This window comes from Colletotrichum jinshuiense, chromosome 7 (assembly GCF_051148585.1).
Source record: "Colletotrichum jinshuiense chromosome 7, complete sequence".
NCBI lineage: Eukaryota > Fungi > Ascomycota > Sordariomycetes > Glomerellales > Glomerellaceae > Colletotrichum > Colletotrichum jinshuiense.
Window position 1 is genome coordinate 2,031,512 of NC_139314.1, and position 21,820 is coordinate 2,053,331.

At 51.9% G+C, this 21,820-nt stretch overlaps 7 protein-coding genes across 7 annotated transcripts; 6 read left to right on the top strand and 1 right to left on the bottom strand.

Moving 5' to 3' along the window:
* Positions 1-646: 646 nt before the first annotated feature.
* Positions 647-2,432, top strand: EsH8_VII_000520 (guanine nucleotide exchange factor; the record flags this gene model as incomplete). Its single annotated transcript, XM_083270653.1, has 5 exons — positions 647-845; positions 902-976; positions 1,032-1,108; positions 1,159-2,273; positions 2,324-2,432. 5 exons carry the CDS (start codon positions 647-649, stop codon positions 2,430-2,432), a joined length of 1,575 nt encoding a protein of 524 aa, XP_083128210.1.
* Positions 2,433-3,319: 887 nt separating this feature from the next.
* Positions 3,320-4,562, top strand: EsH8_VII_000521 (chromo domain-containing protein; the record flags this gene model as incomplete). Its single annotated transcript, XM_083270654.1, has 3 exons — positions 3,320-3,396; positions 3,456-4,236; positions 4,287-4,562. The coding sequence occupies 3 exons, from the start codon at positions 3,320-3,322 to the stop codon at positions 4,560-4,562; spliced, it is 1,134 nt and encodes a 377-aa protein (XP_083128211.1).
* A 571-nt stretch (positions 4,563-5,133) lies between these two features.
* Positions 5,134-6,094, top strand: EsH8_VII_000522 (PQ loop repeat-domain-containing protein; the record flags this gene model as incomplete). The annotated part of the gene is made up of 2 exons (XM_083270655.1): positions 5,134-5,730; positions 5,834-6,094. 2 exons carry the CDS (start codon positions 5,134-5,136, stop codon positions 6,092-6,094), a joined length of 858 nt encoding a protein of 285 aa, XP_083128212.1.
* A 1,147-nt stretch (positions 6,095-7,241) lies between these two features.
* Positions 7,242-10,021, bottom strand: EsH8_VII_000523 (uncharacterized protein; the record flags this gene model as incomplete). The annotated part of the gene is made up of 3 exons (XM_083270656.1): positions 7,242-7,762; positions 7,942-9,907; positions 9,995-10,021. 3 exons carry the CDS (start codon positions 10,019-10,021, stop codon positions 7,242-7,244), a joined length of 2,514 nt encoding a protein of 837 aa, XP_083128213.1.
* Positions 10,022-13,991: 3,970 nt separating this feature from the next.
* On the top strand, positions 13,992-15,407 carry EsH8_VII_000524 (uncharacterized protein; the record flags this gene model as incomplete). Its single annotated transcript, XM_083270657.1, has 1 exon — positions 13,992-15,407. One exon carries the CDS (start codon positions 13,992-13,994, stop codon positions 15,405-15,407), a length of 1,416 nt encoding a protein of 471 aa, XP_083128214.1.
* Positions 15,408-16,050: 643 nt separating this feature from the next.
* EsH8_VII_000525 (uncharacterized protein) lies at positions 16,051-16,863 on the top strand (the record flags this gene model as incomplete). Its single annotated transcript, XM_083270658.1, has 1 exon — positions 16,051-16,863. The coding sequence occupies one exon, from the start codon at positions 16,051-16,053 to the stop codon at positions 16,861-16,863; it is 813 nt and encodes a 270-aa protein (XP_083128215.1).
* Positions 16,864-18,045: 1,182 nt separating this feature from the next.
* On the top strand, positions 18,046-20,191 carry EsH8_VII_000526 (uncharacterized protein; the record flags this gene model as incomplete). The annotated part of the gene is made up of 2 exons (XM_083270659.1): positions 18,046-18,357; positions 18,416-20,191. 2 exons carry the CDS (start codon positions 18,046-18,048, stop codon positions 20,189-20,191), a joined length of 2,088 nt encoding a protein of 695 aa, XP_083128216.1.
* Between the last annotated feature and the right edge of the window lie 1,629 nt (positions 20,192-21,820).

Consider the following 21,820-nt stretch of genomic DNA (forward strand, 5'->3'; position numbering starts at 1 on the left):
CATCGCGTGTCCCCCGGTTGTCTCTCTGCCCGGTTGCCGGGGGGGTTGGGCCGCTGAACGACCCCGAGTGGGGCAGTGGAATGAATTGCATCCTAAATGCGCATAGCCTGCCAAATGTCCGTTCTGGCACAGCAACTGCGGCAATGATTAGCTAAGCTGCTACCGCTATGGCTTGGGGACCCTCAGAGGTGACAGGAATGGTCAACTGCCTTGACAGCCACGGTGGCGCCCCTCCTCTGTGCGACGACAATGGTGGAGCGAAGGAAGCTGGGTCTCGTGGTCTGGTCCGTTCCCCTTTGTCGATGAATGATGTTCCGTAATCTCTTCAACATCACTTGAAGGAACAACATTTGACATTTCATACATCCAATTCAAGTTTCAAATTCTGGAATCAACATTTCGTTTCGTCACCATTTGAGTCCCTGCAGTTTGCGCTCGATGTACCATCGAACCTAACCTGGATTGTCGTGGTCAGATATCAAGCCACTTGGAGTCGACATTAAGTGCCACAGTCACGCCCGTTGAACCACACAAGCTTTCTCGCCACTGCAAGGAAGCGATCATCCTGCCTTCTTTCGTCTCGTAGGTTATTCAATCTCATTCTCACTTCTCATCCCCATACCTCCCGACTGCCCCCCTCTCCATTATGGCATCCAAGTTGAAGAGAATGCTGAGCGTGAAGGAGCGCAAGACACGTCGATTATCGTCGACCGGAAGTATCCCTAGTCTTTCTACGTCGGGCTCTCCCAAGCTCCGCCCTGCTGCCGATCCCGAGCACAAGCCCGGTCCCGCCCGCCGCGCCATGTCCCAGCCCATCCTAATGCAGGCCAACTTAACCGGCCAGGGTAGGTTGTCATTGCTCATCTTGAATGGGACGACTCTGTAATTGACGGCTACTCAGCGAAACTTGAGGCGGTCACCGGATTGATGAACAAGCTGGGCGAAGACCTGAAAAAGCCGACATTGCTCCCTCATCGTAAGCGTCATTGTGGATCATTTACACCCTAGAACGTGCAGTTGACTGGATGTAGAACGAGATGCTGCACTTGAAGAACTCAAAATCTACGGACGGGATCCCAATAATGCTGGCCCCATCTTCACTCAAGAGGTCAATTCGCTTATCTCCTTCAAACGATGTCCAATACTTACGCATTGTAGGGCATTGAGATTCTCACAAGACATGCCTTCAACAGTCCCTCGAATTCGACAGCAAGAGCTGCACTTCGTGTCCTAGCTAACGCCATGTTACTCAACCCAAAGACTCGACAGATGTTCGTTGACCTTGGCTACGAGGAGAGTGCTTGCAAGAAGCTGAAAAACGAGAGCTTTGACGACGAATTCTTGGTGTCAAGAGTACTCTTTCTCACGACCTACGATACTAAGATTGATCTGCTGGCCCTGATTCAGAAGTACCATCTGGCGGAGACTATTGTCGAAAATCTGTCGAAGCATGCCAAGCTGTTGACGAGCTGTCAATCCAAGGTTCCCGTCGACCCAATGGAGGACATGGCGCTCAACGAGACGCTGAGGCTTCTCTTTAACGTGTCTCACTACTGTCCTTCCGAAGTCTCGGCTTTCACACCCGCCATACCTCACATTATAGCCTTACTCTGGAAGCAAGACATCACACTCAACAAGCCCCTTGACCCGCCGTTCAATTCCCTCGTCAACCCACTTCTTGATTTGAAGTTGGAGGATGGTGATATTCAGACCTCCCTCTATCCCAAGGCTGAACCCAAGAAGGTAGCCGAACGGTTGATTGGGCTATTGGATCCGTCATTAAAGGCTTATACCGACAACGAGCTGGAACAGCTTGTAACTCCTCTTGTTGGTGTTCTGCGGCGTGTACACGACGGTGCCCCCGATGAAGTCAAGAAGTATGTTAGGGATACCCTCCTCCCTACCGAACAGGACCGAAAGGAGGTTCTGGGACGCGGTACTTCACTCACGTCACGGCTACTGCGCAACTCCACGAATCCCTTAACCCCACACCTTCGAGAGGCCATCTCACATCTTCTCTTTGACATGTCAGACAAGGACGCGTCCAAGTTTGTCGAAAATGTCGGCTATGGTTTTGCGTCGGGCTTCTTGTTCCAAAACAACATTCCGATCCCCGCGAATGCTGCGGAAGCGTTCAGCACCGGCGACACCCAACGACCAGTCAACCCCATTACGGGTCAGTTTGTGGAATCAGAGAAGCATGTGGACGTTCCGGAGATGACAGAGGAAGAAAAGGAGAGGGAGGCAGAAAGATTATTCGTCTTATTTGAGAGGTAAGATGCTCCCAACCTTGTGATTATGGCACATACTAACGCACCAGTAGGTTGAAGAAGACGGGTATTGTTGACATCCAGAACCCAGTCGAGGTGGCGGCGAGATCAGGGAGGCTTCACGATCTAGGAGATAACCGAGTTGAAGAGCTCGATGACTGAGCACGGCGCATTGACATGCTTGAGTATTTTAACAAGGAACACACTTGCATCAAGCATCGGGTCAGTATGCCTCAAAAGTTTGGAGTATGATCCGCGTAAAGTGGTATCTACCAATTGATAGTAGCTTAGTATTTCATTCTAGATTCCCAAGCCTGGCTGCAAATCTGTTGTTCCAATATCTTCTTTTGCGCTGATTCAATCAAACGCACTGTAGTATGCTTCGTGTATCATTCCTCCTGAACTAAACTGCCAGCTCTTCTTCGACACTCAGGGCCTCAGTTTAAACCGTTCCTTCGTTCACAAAGGCGACAGCCTGTGCTCTGCTTGTTCCTTCCCTGCCTAGACGCAATAAAATCCCTTGATGCCGAGTTCATCCGTCTCAAAGGCCAATGTTTCCTTTTCAATTCTTTGACCCAAGCCACATTGTTTTCCTCCTCAAGGGACAAATCACCCACGCCGAGCACCACCGTGCCATCTTGAGAGACGTACTACTACTGCAAGATCGTCAGTCAACTTGAGGCAGGCGCGAGGCCAACCGTACCTACCTATGCACCTACCTCGCCTGGATTTCTGAACTAGGGGGTGCACGGAATCTTTAGCCTTTCTAACCACGAGTTGCTCTCCTTCTTACCTCTTTCCTATTCTGTCGACCTTTCCTGCCTCAAAGAGGCAATCAAGGTTCTTGGTTAAGATTCAACCCACCCCCAGAGTAAAACCCGGCTCCTCAAAAGCTGGTCACCTGGCCTCTCAACTCGACCGGTCACTATTTAACCTCACTACACAAACGTCTTTTGGATTCTTCTGACCTGGCAAATCCCGTCTACTCCACAGCCTTTCCATCTCATCACATATTCACCGGAGGATTTTCGCAAATCCCATATTTCAAGATGTCAGCGCCTCGTGTGTTCAAAGGCCGCGAGGTAGAGATGACCGAGGCAGAGCTTGCTGCTTCCTCAACCGCAGCGTAAGTGACGGAATGCATCTCTCGTCCCTTCAAGTTCCATGTCACTAAAATCACGGCAGCAATTTCACGAAAAATGAGGATGAGGAAGATGACTTCATCCCTATCATCAAGTCTGACATTTTTAGCTCGGGAGGCGGCTTGATTTCGGACGCTGCCGTGAGCAAGAACCTGAAGCGCAAGCCTGTCCAGCCGGTCAAGAACAGCGTCGCTTCCAAGAAGCTCAAGCAGCCTGTCCATTTTGAGGCTCCTGTTGAATATCCCAATAGCGATTCCTACAGCGCACTACCCTCGGTCGAAAACCAGCCCTCTTCTCGTTACAGCAGCCCAGACTCTCCCTCGCCCGCTCCCCGGAAGGCCAATAACGGGGGCAAGTCTGCTAAAGCTTCTGTTGTGCCTGTTCGGAAAGTTGCTTCAGCTGTTTCGATAACTTCAGCTGCCCCAGAAATTCCCGAGGATGAGTCTGATACTGAAGGTCATGGGGATGGCAACGACACCGATCATAAATCTTCACCTGGCCCCGTCAAGACGCCTCAGAAGCGTGGTCGTCGTCGCAAAATTCGAGCTCCTGTCAACTTTGAGAACCATGAGAATGATGGCGACGTAGAGGATAACGCTTCATCTGAGCTTGTTGGCATCCCTAACAGGCGCGGCCGGTCTGGTAAAACTCAAATGCCTGCCTCAGCTGGCCCAGCTGCCAAAGGCAAGTCCAAAGGCATACGAAGCCGAGCTTCTGCCCGCCTCTCGATTGCATATGCCAGGCAACAGGCTAATAAACCTCGATCGACAGACTCAGGCGAATCTAGCTCCATCACTACCAAGAAACCCATTGCGGCAAAGAAGGTATTCGCAACTATTGTATGTCATCATGATGAAGCTAACATAGTCATTAGAATCCCACAACCCACGGCCGGGGCGTTGCCCGCGTCAAGCCAACTCATCGTAGGATGAAATCGCGCTCTCCTCAGTACACCACGGAGGAGTACATTGTGGAGAAGATCGTTGACTCGCGCGTTGACGCCGTAACCAAAGAGCATATGTACATGGTGAAGTGGAAGGGCTATGCCGCAAAGGACAACACTTGGGAGCCCAAGAAGAACCTAGGAAAATGCTCCTCACTCATCAATGCCTTCAACAAATCCAAGAAAGGCAAGAAGGGCAAGGCTTGAAACCCCTCCCACCATATTCCGCTGGGCTTTACTACCATCATAGTTGCATCCAGCCTCGGCTCCTCCTTGGGTTCGGCGTTTATGGAAGGCGTTCTACTTGGCTATGATATTCGATCGGGAGGCCCATCGGCCATCGGGATTGAAATGGTTGTTGCTTCGACGAGCTTACTTGCATGTGCCTATTGGGTTGCTTCTGGTAGCAAGTTGCATTGCGTTTGGAGTGGACTGGTGATACGCGAGGATGACGTGTGGTTTTTGCAGATTAGCCAGCCAGCACCAGCTTAGCTCCCCACATAAAATTCCCCGACTGGCTCAATGCATTGCCCCCTACCTCCATTTCAGGGTTCATAGTGACCTCAACCCTTCCTTCAACGTGTCCGTCGGGTGTTGGTAGGCAGCCTCAACATTCGCCCTCGTTTTTTTTCTTCTGCCCTCCTCCAACGTGCCCCAACTGCCAATCGCAAACTACCTCTTGCAACCCGACGGCGGAACGATCCGACACCCACAACCCTTCACTACCACCGAACACATCTGCTTTCCAACCCCCATCGGCAGAGACATCACCGCAAACATGGACGCCGTCCGCTCCGCCCTCCAGCCCATAACCCACAACCTCCCGGCGCCGATCCGCGACCTAGGCGTCTCCATCGTCGGCGAGCACTGCTACAAGTCGATCCTGCTAGACATCAACGTCGATGATGTCGACTGCATTAAGCTCGGCCTCTCCAAGGGTATCGGCCTCGGCATTGTCGGCGTCTCGAGCATCGTCAAGCTGCCGCAGATCCGCAAGCTCACGCAGTCGCAGTCGGGCGAGGGCATTTCGGTGCTCTCGTACCTGCTCGAGACGGCCTCCTACATCGTCTCGCTCGCCTACAACTACCGCAACCAGTTCCCCTTCAGCACCTACGGCGAGACCGCCCTCATCATGGGCCAGAACGTCATCATTACCGTCCTGGTGCTCAACTACACCCGCCGCGCGGGCCTGGCGGCTGTGTTTGTGACCGCGCTTGCCGTTGCCTTTGCGTCGCTCTTTAGCGGTAACTTGGTCGATATGCAGACCCTGGGATACCTGCAGGCTGGCGCCGGTGTTCTGAGCGTCGCGAGCAAGGTTCCCCAGATCCTTGCCATTTGGCAGGAAGGCGGTACTGGACAGCTGAGCGCATTTGCTGTAAGTCCCTGGTTGAACAACAAGAACCCTCCCCCTTTGTTTTTGTCCAGTCAGCTTTAAAAGAAAGTTCAAGAAAGCTAATCAATTTCCTTAAATTCTACAGGTCTTCAACTACCTTGCTGGCTCTCTCTCCCGCATTTTCACCACCCTCCAAGAGGTTGACGACAAGCTCATCCTCTACAACTTCATCGCGGGCTTCTTACTCAACGCCGTCCTCGCGTCGCAGATGGCGTACTACTGGAACGCCCCCTCCAAGAAGGCGAAGGGCAAGCAGAAGGTCCCCGTCACCGCCGCTCCTTCGACCGGTTCGTCGACGGCTACGTCGACGGCCAAGAAGGGCCCCAGCACGCGTCGCCGCGGTTGAGTTCGTTTTGCCGGGACCTTGAGATGGGCGGCCACCTTACATTCTATTCTTTGGGGCTGCCGGGGCGTTTAGATACCATACTGTTTAATGCGACAATGCAGTAAGCACTTTTCAAACATTTGCGCCTTCCTAGGCATTCGGCCATGTGCGCGTTTCTTTGGCCTGATAATGATTGACGAAAGAGCCCCATTTATCCGCAATTCCCGGACGTGATATTGTAGGCTGGCGCTCTGTGCGTGCGTTTTTGTGTGTGTAGTGATGGCCGGTTGACTTTATAGCGTCAACAATGATCCGGACCCGTATGTAATTCCACGCACGGGGTGCAGATTTGTAGTACGAGGGTGTTACCAGTGGAGGTTATTGACTACCTCTCAGTAGGGAGGAAAGCGGCTGCACAGCAGGCGCTTCACATAGCTTGGAGGGTGGGATCAGACTATGATTTGGTAGAAGGTGAAAAGGCTGTCAGTTGGAAACCCTCCTCAACACTAGCATGATGTAGCTGGCTCCTTCCAGCACCAGGAGACAGCATTTAGGCCTCGTATAAAAAGGGGCTCCTTGCCCAAGAAAGCCTGCTTCCTAGCCCAGCAAGGCTAAGATGAAAGAAGCCTGTAGTTGGATGGTTGGCTGCCAAATAGGCTGGATCTACGATCCAGCGGCGTAAACCAGAGCGGCAAATCCCGCCTGCCTGCCAAACCCCCTGCCGTTTCTTTCCTCGGCTTCGTCGCCTCGGTAAAGGGCCACGGCCGTTTTGAAGCTATTCACATCTGTATATCGCTCAAGCAGGGCAAAAAGAAAGTCACAGCAACAGGGACGGGAACCAAAGTTGTTAAAATCGATCTATTCGGGGACTCTCCCCCTTCCCTATAGAATAGGGCCGAAGCCCGCAAACGAGACCAAACCGGCCCAACCCGAACCACAAAATACCAGGAGCAATGGATATGCCCGTAGGCAGGGACCCCCAAATTTATCGTCGTCGTCGTTCAAATCATCACTATTCGGGTCAGAATATAGCCTGAAAATGGAAGGGAGGCAAATACCTACAGTCGTAATCCAACACTGAGAAAGAAAGAAAAAAGAGAAGACAACCTGAACGCACTCAGGCGCGGAGGACAGCAAGCGTAATCAGGCCGACGGCGACGGCGATGCCCTAGACGCCGAAGCCAGCAAGCACCATGATGCGCAGGTTGCGGCGCTGGTTGAAAGAGAGGCCAGAGCACTCTCCGTGAGTGAAACTCGAGAGTATCTTGTCGGCGGTGCATAGCAGGATGGCAACACCGACGATGGGGATAAAGAGGGTCGTCAACATGATGACATAGTAGAAGACCGCCTGGCGGGACGCCGCCACCTCAGACAAGGGGGGGTCTCGAACGGTGGCTGCCATGTCGGCCAACTCGGAGTCGGTTCCTCGGCCACCGATTTGACGGACGGCCTGGAAAGCGCGGTAGCGGGCCATGACCTCCGCGGAGTAGAGGTGGGGGGAGTTAGCGCGACCGGCGGACTGGTCGATGGCGAGGGCCTCGGCGGCGGCCTGGTGGCTGATCGTCTCCATCTTCCTGGCAGTGGTGGTGGTTGAGGCTCTGTCTCTGGTCTGGGGGATCCGAGGGCGTGAGGAGGACGGGGTACTGTAGTACTCGTTCTCAGGCTGTCTGAAGGGGTTCTGCTGATGCTCTGGTTTTGAAGAGAGTCAGAAAATGATGGTCCGAAGGATTTGAAAATGTGAAGAGTTTAAGGTGTTGGAAGATGAGAGAAAATAGAAAGCTCTCGTCTCAAAAGAAATTGATGTGAAAACGGGGGGTTACCGGCGAAGAAAGGGAAAGAGCACTTAAACAAAAGGGGCGGCTACATACCTGGGATGAAGAGGTTGCGGCAGTCGAAGTTCGGGTTCTTAATCCGCGAGAACAACGAGCGGGCAGAGTCCTTTCTCACGGCAGGGCGAGGAAGAACATAGCTGGCGCCATGGGTAGAGGGAGGCAGGCCGGGCGAGAGCACGCGGCCCGAAAGAGTCTGGTCTTCAAGGCCGCTCGCGCGGCGCACAGCCTGGAGTCTGGCTGCGTCCTCGCGGGTAACCAGGGGAAATGGGAGGTTGGCATACTGTCTGCCGCCAATATGCTGCTCCTCCTCCTCAGCCCGGGCTCGTTCTGAACGCACGCGACCCCACGAGAAGTCCTTATACGGAGCCGGCATTGGATCCAGCTCTATTTCCTCCCAATCCTCCTGCTGCCGCTGTTTCCGGCCGAACACTGGAGGAGGAGGAGAAGGGAGAGGAGGAGTATGCGGCAAGGGGTTGGCGTTCCTCTCCCACCAGGCCCTGGTTGTCGAAGGCATCCGGCCAGCAGGGCGCTGCTGCCGAGCCAGAAGTACATCAGAGACGTTGGCAATGCTGCTACCAGTCATGACGCGGCCAACGGCACCGGCAGGGAATTCACGGTCGTCAGTGACGGTCCGCCAGTCTTCATCCCCATCCAGCCCCGTTCGATCTTCTGCATCACCTGAAGCCACTGTTGCCATTCGGGTGTTATTGAGAGTATTGTATGGTTCCATGGCTTCCATATAAATCTCATCTTCCGAGGGAGAGGTGGGAACAGGTATCTTGATACCAGATTGAGTCACTTGCCAGTCAGGCTGTATGGCTGGAGCATGGTAAAAGTTGTCCTGCCTCTGATCGGTGTGTGCGCTGTAGGGAGACTGGTTCGGATCGTGGATGCGTGTTATGCGAGTTCGCCCGACAATGAGGCCACTTGAGGGTTGGCTTAGTCCAGTGGCGTGATGGAGAGCACGGGAGACTTCTCTTTCAGCCTGAGGGCGCAAGAACATTTTCTTGTTATCGGGCTCAGGTTGAATAGCATTCGTGTCTGATGGATGAGACGATGTGGCGGAAAAGGCATGGAATGGGTTAAGGCAACTCGCAGGGGTCTTTCCTTTATCTTGACCGATGAAATGATCCTCAGAGATCTCAGAGATGTCTCCATCATTATGAGATCCAGTCCCAATCGCCTGTTCTGTACCAAACAGAGGCTGCGAGGCAGCGATCGAGGGAGGAGGTAAGGCGCCACTGTCGATGAAGATGGGGTACTGGCTGCCATTCTGGCCAGAGAGATGGGTAACTTCATCATAGTTGGAGGCAGCCTGCTTCTTAATGACGTCGTCAATGTGCGACGAAGGCAGCTGTTGGTGTGGGTTTCCAGAGCCCGATGCAACTGGCGGAGAAAGAACAGGCGATGAAGTAAGAACAGGGGAGGGGTTGGGATGCCCCTTGATGCTGTTGAAGGCGAACTCATCATCAACAACATCATCAGTAGAAGCCAGGCTGTAATCGGCACCTTCATCTGGGTAGAAGGAGGAAGCGTCTGGACCATCAGTTATGGCATGCTGGTTTGAAAAAGGACCATCTGTGAGATCCTGCTGGCTGGCATGGTCTTGAAACTCATGGACAGAGGAAACCGAAGTGCCGATGAAGGCGTCCTCATCTTCTGAGTCACAAGGGGAGACCGAAGCGTGAAGGGCATTGTCGGTTGCCTTGCTTCGAGGCTCGATGGCAGACGGGGAGAAGGGGCTGGTGGATAGGCTCTCATGACCGATCTGGTTCCCGGCAGCAGGCGTATGCGACTGTTCACACTTAGCGGTTTCCTTGAGCTCCTTGGACTGGCTGGTGTCGCTGAGGATATCTTCGATTTCCTCGGGAGTCAGAGGGTTGTCGCCGCTAAGGGTCTCCTCCAAGGGGAGTTTCGGAGTGGGGGGTGCGATGTGACGGTGAGCCTCATTAAAGGAGGCATAAAGAGGTCTGTTAGGTGTAAGAGACCGTTTAGAAGGGCGCTTGAAAAAGTCAGTTTGGTATTCCAAAATGATCCGTTCTGTAAGAAGAAGAAAAAACCCGCAGAAAGAAGAAAAAATAAACATTACCTCTTTGAGTTCCTGCTCGTCTGTCATCTTTGCTGCGAAGCAACCTTTCTGTTCGGCAAGTAAATGCTTTATCAAATTTGACCGGCTCTTAAGGATGAAAGGATGCTTGATTTGATTCAAAGAATCATCCGTATGGAGTTTAGAGCTTGAATGGATCAACACTGCTTCTGGGTGAGGCTTCCGGCAATAATAGCGTAATAATTCTGTACGTTCGATGAGGTTGGATACTCACGAAGGTGAGGCGACCTTGAAGTACCAGATGAGTGAGTGTTTGACAATCGAGAACCCCCCGGCGTGCTGAATCAGGTGAAAAGAATGAAAAGTAGGGGAAAAAAGTGACGATACAAGCTTGACTTTTCAGAAAAAGAATTCTGAAGCGATGTCCTCCAAAGAGTCCGAATGAATATGATTTGATGAAGGGAAGTATAATCCAGGTAAGCCCAGATGAGATGTTCGTTTGTAAAAGGAAGTATAACTTTGTGCGTGGGAGAATATTGAGAGTCACTCACGGTTACGGTTGACAAAGTTGGAAGGAGATAAGCTTGCAGGCACTGGCGCTAACTGTTGTGTTGCTGTTGTTCGCTTGAAAAGTTTTCTACCAGAGCTGCTGTTTGTAATAAAGGAAGGAGCTGAGGCCTGGGCAAAGCTGCACCGTGGGTGAGAGACTTGGTGTTAGGGTGAAGATGCCAACCCGCACCAAGGTGATGAACATATCTAAGCCCCCTTTCCTCTAGATAATGAACCTCCACCTCAACAGGACTAAACTGTAAGGCAATACTTGACCTCATAGTAATCTGACAGTCGGTATTGTCGCCCGCAAGGTCATTGTGTTTTGGGTACTCCTATTTCGTCCCCATGAGGTTCGATATTCTTCCCTATACGCTACTGCCGGCCGATGACTTAGATCGGATGCCCTGTGTGGACCAGGATCGGCATGGTTTCGGGCCCGTGTGGGACCAGAGCATTTTGGAACTGAACGGCATCCCAGTGAGAATGAGGCCGCCGTGGCCATCATGTTGTCGAAGAACATGTCGACATTACCTCACTGGTGGTATTTTAGATCAACTTGTCTGCATCTTGCCCTTTTCACCCATCACCGGTTAAGCTGACACATCTGGGCCTGTACCCATAGCCACCGCCTATATTCGCTTGCCCATCAACCAGCCGAGGGAGGGGATGAGAGCAAAACAAGGACGGGATGTCTCTGGGAACAAATGGGGTGAGACACGGATTGTAATTCACAATTGTTTTTCTTATCGAAAAAAAGTCAAAGGTGCGAGGAGCCACTGGTCGGGTTACTTTGACGATTGGATTGGCGCGCAACTGCCTTGTTCAGAAGCACCACAAGGCCGAAAAAACTATTGGCTTTGTGGTCACGAATTGGGGAATCCAAATCGCCATTGGATGGGACGAGAATCCATTTCTCGGGAAAGATCATCTCTACCTGCCAGAGTGCTTCTGACGTATTGTTGTCTTGACTACGAGACATAGGGTGCGCCGGCAGTGCGATTCATCAACTTCAGGGTATGAACGAGATGTCGTTGGAAAGTGAAAGAATGGCAGGCACGAACAACGGCCCAGGGGCCTAGTCGTAGTGTGCGTTCCAAGCGAGAGTCTAGACCCAAGGTCGTTAGCGTGCATCTCATGCCAGCGAGTGATAAGGATAAGCGATAAGAGCCCCTTGAAAGATGGATCCTGTCGTCGTTGCTTTTTATTTTCTTGGATAGAAATATGAAGCTATTGCTTTGGCGTCTCTGAGCCGGATCAGCCGCCAACAGCACCCACATCTTGGCAGCAATGAAGGTATCCCAAAGTTACGATGAGAGCGCCGCGATGTTTTTAGGGACCTACTGCTAGGGGACAGGCTAGTGCCCTGGCAGCGTATGTCCCGAGACCTTTTCTTTCTTCGTCCATCTTCTTCCTCATTGGGGATCCCCTTGGAGCCGCGACGAGGCGATAGCTGGCAGCAGATCATTCTTCCGCAACCCACGCTGCCACGATCAACACTGGAAACATTCGTGCCACCAGTTGATCAGATCCAGCCTGATGGAGTGAGTGCGTAGACAAGCCCATCAGTTTGTGGGAATCGGGCCGCTAGCGTGTTGCCGATCTATGGCATACGAAACATATCTCTTCATCGTGGGAGGAGATCTTGGGGAGGCATCATCCCACCAAGAATTCCAATGTCCCCCCACAAATTAATCATTGGGAATGTCGGGTTATAGGGCTTATGAACTCTTGTCAAAGTCTCGAGGAAAGCCGTTTTATTGCAGAGTCAGGCAGATAAAGTTCGGGCTGCCCGCAGTCTGTGCTCTTCTCGTCCGAGCCTAATGGGCCCAAGACTGACAGGCGCCAGCACTTAACGCGTTGCGGGCCTCACAAGACGACTCGGTTGGATGGCATCATCTCTCGGCTCGACTTGGATTCGGCCTGCAGACAGGGGGAGGCGAACAAGCAAAGACCCCGAACAGCATTGTCTGAGACAGCAAAGATCGGCACCGTCTTGGAAGTCTGTGACGAAGACAAGGCGAAAAGCATTGTTTCGTCCCCAAGTCAAGTCTTGCCGAAGCGGCAGTAAATGCCGCTGTCATTCAACTGGGCCATCGTTTCCTGGGTGGCCGCTGCCCGGACGCATCAACAACAAAATTTCGGAATCCATGATGCATCGCAAACGCATCGCATCGCATTGCATAGGCGGTGCGGCGCAGTCATGGGCCGATGCCTGTATGCGTACACTAGCCGACTCGACGAGGTGCAGGAGTCAGCCACCTGGGCCTGGTCACGCCGTCCTCGTGCTCCCTCCGTTTGGCTTTGCATCGGAAGATGTTCCATGGGTCTTGCAACAGCCATGGGTCTCGCCGCGTCGGCATGGGTGATGGTCAAGTCAGCAAAGGGCTGGGCGTTGTTTTCAGTGGATGGCAATCTGTCGAGGGACAGAGTATCGGAAAGCCTCATTAAAGGAGGCGACCAGAGTCGACGCGGGAAGCCAGATGCACCGAGGTGAGGCAACCAATGGGAGGCCGCGGACGGGGATGCGAAGCCAATCATGGGCGGTCAAAATCCAGCCCCTTTGCCGAATCCAGATCTGTTGACACGGCCGGTCCCTCGCCACCCTCCCCCACCGCCCCCTCGCTCGGATGTCTCGCCTTTCAACTCTTCCTCCCCGTTTGCAGTCGGCGAACCATCGGCCTGGGGCGGACTCGCGATTCCTCTCGTTTGATTGCTATACAGACGAGAGGGCTGTTAAGCTGACCGTCTACATATGCAAGAGAACTGTAATAACCAACCCATTCAACATAATCTCTCTACTGCAACATCAACGTCTTTGCTGAGAAGGTCATCTGAGGCGTGCAATCGCCGCGGTCGGGGCTGGCGGCAAGGATGGAGTCTGGAGCTTAGGTTCGTCGAGTTCCAACGCCAATTCGTCTGGAAACGCAACGTTCCTTGCACCGGTGGGCGGATGGCAACGATGGTCCTCGCACTAAATCTGCGATGCGCAACGCCGCACACGCATATCCGTCCTAGCCCCCCTGCACACCGCTTGCACGACCAGTCCACGGCTTGGGTTTCTGCATTCAAGCCAGCCAACAGGCCTAGACGGGCCATGCTACGCTGTCCTCCCCTGCGCTGGGTCTCTCCATGCAAGCTATTATTCTCTGGAGAACAGGCTGGCCGACAGAGAACCCATTTGCCCTTCGCCTCACTTCATCCCTCCAGACCTGAACCTCTTGTTTCGTTTCCCTGGCATGGTTCTCCCAAGCTAACAATTCCTCGTTAGTTGCCGTACGCAACCACTGGCTGCCGGCTCCGGGTACCTAGCTCCACCGGGGTCTCAATGCCATTTCCGGCGCGCACATGACACCAAGACTGGCCGCCCGTATTTCACCTTGAAGCCCCCCCGGTCCTCCATCCTCCATCCTTCCCCGATTCCCCGAGTTTTGCCCTTTCCCTCTAATTTCGCACTTTTCCTCCATTTACAATATCTCAAGAATGTTCAATGGCGTTTTGGGTGGTTGGGGAGGCAAGGCCACCATCCCACGGCGAGGGCGATGTCTTCAATCCCGATCTGTATGTTTTCGGTGGCAAAAGGAGGATTGGTCACCCTGATGACAACGACGATTACGCGCACGACGAAATGCCCTTGCAGAAGAAGGCCCGAAGCTCCTATCTCACCTCTGACTCGGACTGTCCGCCTCGGGGATCAATTCCGGTTCAAAACTTGTCTTTTCTGGTGATCCGAGAACAAACGCCGCCATCACCCGATCCAATCGAAGTCAATGTCGGTCCATCCCAAATGGAGCGGACCGCCTCTGGTCTGTCCATCTCATCAGATACAAGCATATACAACGCGTACGACGATGATATGAGACTTTTAGACGACGATGCCGCCGCCAGGCTTGTTGAAGACCGACTACAGCTTGGTCGGCGGCGGACCAAGGACACTCAGCATGAGAGGATTCTGAGGTCTCTTATTCGACCACGATCTAGGCATGCCGAGTTCACTATTGATAACGCCGCCTTGGAGAGCATCTTTTCTGCCGCAAATGAGATATTCTTTCACAGCAGTCTCTCTCAGCGTGTTACATGGGACTGGTCCCATGCATCCAGCGCCCAATACAAGGACCACATCATCGGCACGACGGCCCTTCGACGTTCCAAGATGGGAGGTTTCGAGACCCTGATTGTACTTTCGAACCCAATCCTGAAGGACAAGAAGTATAGTCGACGGCTTCTCATTTCCACCTTCTTACACGAACTTATTCACAGCTACCTATTCATCAAATGCGGCATCAAGGCTCGTGCCTGCGGAGGGCATACAGCGGGCTTCCGACGGATTGCGGAACTCGTTGACCTTTGGGCAGGTTCAGACAATCTGCACTTACGGGACATGGAAGCCGACTTAGATCATTTTCGGGAGGACGATGGTTACTTTCCATGTGATGAGTCGAGCTCCCTGAACACGCCGCTCAGAGCAAGCTTCCCCATGGCCCAAGGGTACCTCAGCCCTCACCAGCATACATCACAAGATAATCACACCTACGAGAGACCTCGATATCGGTCTCAAGACCGATGGGACTATTATATAAACGACCATCGTAGATACTTCCCGGTCAGTCGTGGTAGCAGTCCGACGTCCACGGCACCGACAACGACCGAGGAGGACTTCGAAGAAGTGGAACCGTTGGAAGAATGCCACATCCGCGAACCGCGTGGCCGAATCTTCTTCCCAGACGACTATGTTTACAGCAGGCAACCGTCTGCTCATCACGAACGATACTATGACTCACATGACGGGCAATGGCCCCGTACCGATGACCGAAGGGGAATCGTCGCGAGTTACGACAGCATCCCGAACTCGGTCATCCCGCCATACGTTAGGGGATGTCGACACGCATCTCCAACCTGTGTATAACACGTTATTTCTTTTGTATAGAGCTTGCGGCGTGGGGGCCTTGTCGAATTTTAAAAGCATATCAAGCATGGCGACGGTGTTTTCCCATATATTGCTGCGGGCTGTGGGTTTCCCCTATTATGTCGGAGTTCTTCGGGTGCATCATCTTCGGTTGGTGGACGGACTATTACATTGTAATCCCCTTCATCTACAATTATTTTACTTAGACCCTACATCAAATTACTGGCCGTCCAAGGCGGCCGGCTTAACATTTGTCTTCGTTGTTAGCAATTAAGCAATGACACCACTACTGTCCTTCCTTTTACCCCGTACATCCCGCGGGCGGCTGTATGGAACAAAAGCGCAGGTAGAGAACAGCCCCTGCCAACGCTACAAAGCGCAAACAGACCTTTTCTCGACACAGGACACTGCCGGTGAGAAGGTGAAAACTGACCGAGCCTCCGGTATGAAACCATGCGCCTTTCATGTGTACGCTATGAGTTGAGGGGGGACGTGCTCACGGTGCGACAGTTGGCAGTTGTGCCAGAAGCACCCAAGCGCAGCTCCGATATAATCGAGTCTACAAAATGAACATGATTACCAGCAACAAGACTGCAGGAACATAACCAAAATTCTTTCACATTCATCCATATAACAGTCTAAGATGGCAGAGTCGAAGAGGGCCCGGTTTTTACCCCAGCACTGCCAGCACCATACACGAAACCTCCACCAGCATGGCCACCTTCCGCAACCACAGTCTTACAACATCAACGATGTTGCTGTCACTTTGTCCGAAAGTATTCTTGGCCGGCTTCAGTGGACCGCGTGCGAGAAGTCCTTGAAGAACACCGTTGCCCGCGTTTTATCTGACCAGGGTGCCGAAACGAATCCGAATGTCGTTTCAACCTGCACCATCTTTTCCCTAATGAAGGCAGTCGACGAGCTGTGCTTTCTCGGACTGCTCTTCCCGACACCCCATATCAACCACGCGTCTCATCCAGTTCTTCTGGAAGTTGGACAGGCGCGGGGTCGCGTGGGTTGGACGCAGGCGCTACGGACCAAGCCCGGGACGCGCACCGGCCCCAGCATTGTCATCCGTCTGAGCACGGTCCGCCATCATGACGATGGGACGAACAAGCATCTATCACTGAGGGAAACCCTCCAGGTTGCGATCCATGAAATGGTTCACGCATACCTGCTGCTGCTGTCGTGTCGTCGGGAACAATGCGATGTCGACTTTGACATCATGCATCGCGATTTGGACGGCGGGGGACATGGTCTTGCATTCGTCGCCCTGCTGAAGGCCGTGATAGGCCAGATTCAGACCTGGGGGCCCGAGTTGCGAGATTTTGGGCTGACGGACGAGTCAATCCACCCTTACGAAGACTTTAGCCTAGAGTTATGGAAGAGGGGCGAGAGAATTTCGTCGCGAAGCAAGGGCCAGCGTGTTTGGTGGCTTGCTGCGAAGCCGATATGAAGTCGTGGGAGTTTACTTGTTTTTTTATGCTTTGTTCTGGTCGCGACGGTGATGGAAACAGAGGAACCAATCAGTCCTAGTCGGGTTGATTCGTTCTTCTGAGGTTTATTGAATGGCGCTATGGCTGGGACACTTCGTCCTCCTTGTAATGTGAAATGGTCTTCGTTGGGTTGTTTGCATGTTAAGTTTGAGCAAGGAAGGTGGCGTGTAATAAGGATACTTCGATATCCATCAGCACAAGTACCGCGCTATAACGTTGAGATTATGAATTACAAGAGAAACATTATTATTCCAGCTGTGAGAGCTTCTGATTTGTGTTGTTTCCTATGTTGTGGAACGTCGTCTCTAACCGCTGCATAAAGTCAAGCCTAGCTGCCATATGACAGAAAAACAAAACCGACGGAAAACACGCAGGGTACAGCAACGCAGATACGTTTTTCAGGCTATTCCCTACTGCCAACACAAATGGTTTGGCCTTAGTTTAGATAAGATTCATGCCCACATCATCATTCAACCTTTCTGGCCTAGTTATCATATTTCCTTCTAATGTTGCTGGCCATCTATGAGCACATTCAAGGAGCCTGCAAATATCTGGTGAGCAATTAGGTTCAAATGGCAACTGAATAGAGTCTGAAAAGATTTTTATCGTATTACGCCATGCGTAACGATATAGTAAGGTACAGACTGTAGTGTGGCGTAAAGTGCAAGAAAACCATTAGAAGTCCATGTTATCAGTTTAAGGTGATCGCCTAACTGATCATTAGGCTTGTAGTCCCGTCAGCCTTTCCCGAGCCTCATTGCAGCGGCATGTTTTACGAATTTCCAAGTTTAGCATAGCCTGATCCATCGAAGGAAACAACTTGAGCAGGGGGTGGTCAGCTATGCGCCAAGACTGTCACCTTGAACCAGGGTTTTTTGCGATGCTAGCGCGAATGTCTTATGCATGATCTTCAAAATCCGACATTTCCACCAGAAAAAAGAATTGTGCTGCCTATTTTTTGTGGAGTTGGTCAACTATAGCAAAGAGCAGTAAATAAGTTGCATTCCCTAAGCCTCGCGCGACTTTACATTGTGCAAAAGTCGCGGGCAATTCAAGTTTGGTCGCACCACACTAGCAATATGGACTCCGTAGGCGAGCCTCGTGAACAACGGCCCTTGATGACAACTGCATCGGTGTTCGAAATGACTGAACCTTCTAAGAAGCCCGGATTCCAAGAATCGCCGGCGTGGGAGAGAGGCAACCATACTACGTCGGCGTACGCAGCGGTCCGAAATTCGAACGATGACTCGGCAGTCATCAACAACGATGGACCGGGCCATGGTGTGCCAGGTCAATTCCGGAGGGCCAACACGGACCCAATGGTAATTCTGACCGACATCGTGCCCATCATTGTTTCTTTGGGATTTTTCGTCTTCGCGTTTCTGGTGCTTCAGATGAATGGAAAGGAGACGAATGATGCATCTGCCGGCCGATATCGCAATGCAATAACCATTGTATGTGCTTCAATTCCAAGACAACAGCAACTAAATATGCTGACTAGGGGCAATATAGCTGGCGACGCTTTTTCCAATAATGTTCGCCGCCATCATCGGTCGTCTCATGTCGCAGGTCGCCCGCTGGAAGCTCGAAAGGGGTGCAACCATAGGCGCGCTTGAGCAGCTGATGGGCAGTCGGACTGTGGGCGGCACCCTTCTAGTTCATTCCCAGCTGCGGGCATTCAATCTGCTCGCTGTCAGTCTGGTTTTTATATGGGTATTCTCGCCCCTCGGTGGCCAGTCTATCTTGCGCATGCTTGAAACCTACTTGCGAGGCGTGACCGAGCCGGCGGAGGTGGTCTACTTCGACACCAACGCGCAGTCCCAGTTCGCTTACTTGTCCGACGTCTCGCCGACAGCATACGAGTACAACATCAACCGCATGTCTGTCATCAATTCCATGTACAATACGCTTATTCTCAGCCCCGATGTGGTCAAGAGCGATACGATGGACGTCTGGGGTAATGTCAAGATCCCCGCATTGTCATCGTACGGTACCTTTAGTACAGCAGACTGGCAGAATGTTTCACTGGGCACTGGGGGACAGGAGTTCACATCGCTTGTCGGCGTGCCCGTCGCCCACGTTGCTGAAGGCAATACCACCTTATCACTGGAGTCTAGTTACATCCACCTCGAATGCGGCAATGCCAACGTTTCATCCTTCAAATACGACCCAGAGACCGGCCCCATATTCGCCTCGCCAATTCTGTTCAACGAGACCTCACTCTGCATGTCTGAAAACTGTCCCACCGTTACAAACGGCACCTGGCAGGGATGGAACCTCAACAACACCCTCGATGAGATGGCGGGGTGGAATCTTGCGCTGGACGTATTTGTTGACGAGCTTTGGAATGACTATGATTGGTATAAACAGCGAGGGTTGGAGAACGGGGTTGTGTATACTCCAGCCTTGTTTGTGGAAGAAACGGGGGTTGCGGCTAACCCGACGACGTTGCTGTTCCAGGTGAGAGAGCAGACAAGCTCTCGCGGTGCGCCGGATTATACCACCTTCCGCTGCGGCGTGACGCAGAAATATGTTGAGTCGCTGGTTCACTGCTCCCGAGAATCTCCGACGGCGAGGCAGAACTGTAGTGTCACCGCACAGAGACCTTCGCAGAAGCCCCACGCGGACGAAAACATTTCGCAGCTATCCTTTACACGGGTGTTCCGGTACGTCTCGAGGGGTTTGCCACAGGCGACGAATCACCGCGGGTCTACCTACACATCCGACATCTCGTTGAATTACCTCGGGAACCCATCCACAAACACAATGACAAACGCGGATGCCCCACCCAAGCTGGCAAGTTTAGAGACGAGATTGATTGGGTACCGGCTCGCACAGTTGATCAACTCTTATGTGTTTCTGAGCCAGGCTTTTTCGAGTGCGCCGGGCGGGAGTGTTGATACCAACGCGGCCTTTGAGCCGAATGTTACTGCCGGTGTTGATGTTGAGCGTTTGGTTGAAGTTTATCAAATCACAAGGGTCTGGATGGGGCTGTACATCCTCTCGTGTATCGTACTGCTTATCGGAGCTCTCATGAGCGCTTGCGTGACGCACTTTGTTCACGGACCAGAGATTCTGGGGTATGCGTCAACGGTTGTACGGGATTCCAAGTTCATAGACATTCAACCTACTGCTGGACTTATGGACGGCATGGATCTAGCAAGGATGTTGAAGGATAGAAGGGTTCGATACGGGTTTACTCAGATGAAGCTTGAAAATACTCCATTGGTGGGCGTGGGATCTCAAGAGGAAGTAGACCGAATAAAGGGGAAATTTGAGTCACGTTAGCAGGTTTATGGAATGGTATAACTATCTAATTAGAACTGTTTTCGTATTTTTTACAAATGTGGCTCATGTATTGGCTCCAGTTGTCGAAACCGGGCTACAGTACTAGGGGTGTCATCAATTTCAAGGTAGGGTGGCTGTCTGGTTGTCCACTTGCACCGCAGGTATTTTTATTGCGGATGTCCACTCAATTGGCAGTCGATGAGCCGAAAAGGAGCAAGATTCTATAGGTCACTCCGACATATTGGGAATGAAATGGCCCATCTTCGAACCAAGGCGTGTGCGTTGATAGCAGTCTTTGCTTGTTCTTTTCTTTACTAAGTATGAAAATGTTTTGCGGTCTGGTTGCGAAGTCCAAAACAAAGCATGGTCCTGTTTCTGGTCTTCGAGTGCGTTCGTCAGACAGTCATAAGACAAAGATTGCATTCAAAACACGACGGTCTTCAGTGCTTCTATGAACACAAAGGTTTTAAAAGTTTAACTAGTGGTATTTCAGCTGTCAAATACACCCTTAAAAATTGCAGATTAATTAATTCACATGCCGAAAGAAAGCCGACGACTCATCACGACATGAACAACCTTCGCCCTTGCTTTCTTCACTGGGACTCCAGGAACATAGAACCGCCAAGCCATTATGGTGTGTACTATATTCGTGATTTAGTACTAACAACCATGAACCACGGTCTTGCTTTGGATGCAGAGAGCGCAGCTGAAGCCCAAGATGAGTTGATGTATGCCTTGATTGAGGGTCTTCACGAGCTCTACGATAACCAGAACCAGGAACATGTGGATCACATTCTCAAAATGGCGCGGGTAGTTGACCAGTACTTTTTGGGAGGCTACTTGACACACGTTCGGAGACACCCTAGCTGTCAGAGGCTCTGTCATCTAAGAATCTACATCGCGGACGGAAATGTGAACTGCCGAGACTCTTACAGCAGTTCGCGTGTTTCAATGCGTGAGGACGGAAATGACTCGATCCCGGTTGTTGATATCGACATTGACTCGGAAGGAGCGTGGTCGATTGCGCAAATTATTGAGCTTGTGATCCATGAGATGGTTCATGGGTATCTGATGTTGTTTTCATGCCATGGCGGCTTCTCTTACCAACATGGCGGCTGTTCTGAACATTCCAACAGGAGAGGCAGCCACGAAGGTTCAGTTCGCATGCTTCTCAAGAGTATTTTCGAGACAATTCAGGAATGGAATGATGTCCTAGGCGGATTTGGCGAAGATTTCATTGCAGACTGCAATCACCATTTCAACTTTTGGAGGGGCAGATTCGACGCACTTTTTCTGCTGAGAGGAATATTCTAGTGCAGTGCAACGGCATTGGGGAATTGCCTCGCCGTGTGGAAATATTTGATCATGCCTCCTGTACATGATGTTTCAAACCCAGGATTGTTAAGTGCTCGTATCGAAACAGTTAGGGGTTTGAAGATTGAACTCGGGATAGTTCATGTTAGGGTGGTTCAGGATAATTCAAACCTCGCGTTGATACTTCAGGCTAGGCCAGTATCCACTCTGTCTATGAGGTACTATCTTTCGTTGTTCATAACATTAACCGAAGCCAGAGTGAATAATTTCAAGACCTCATCCCGCAAATACACATTTCAAAGAAACACAAGGAAC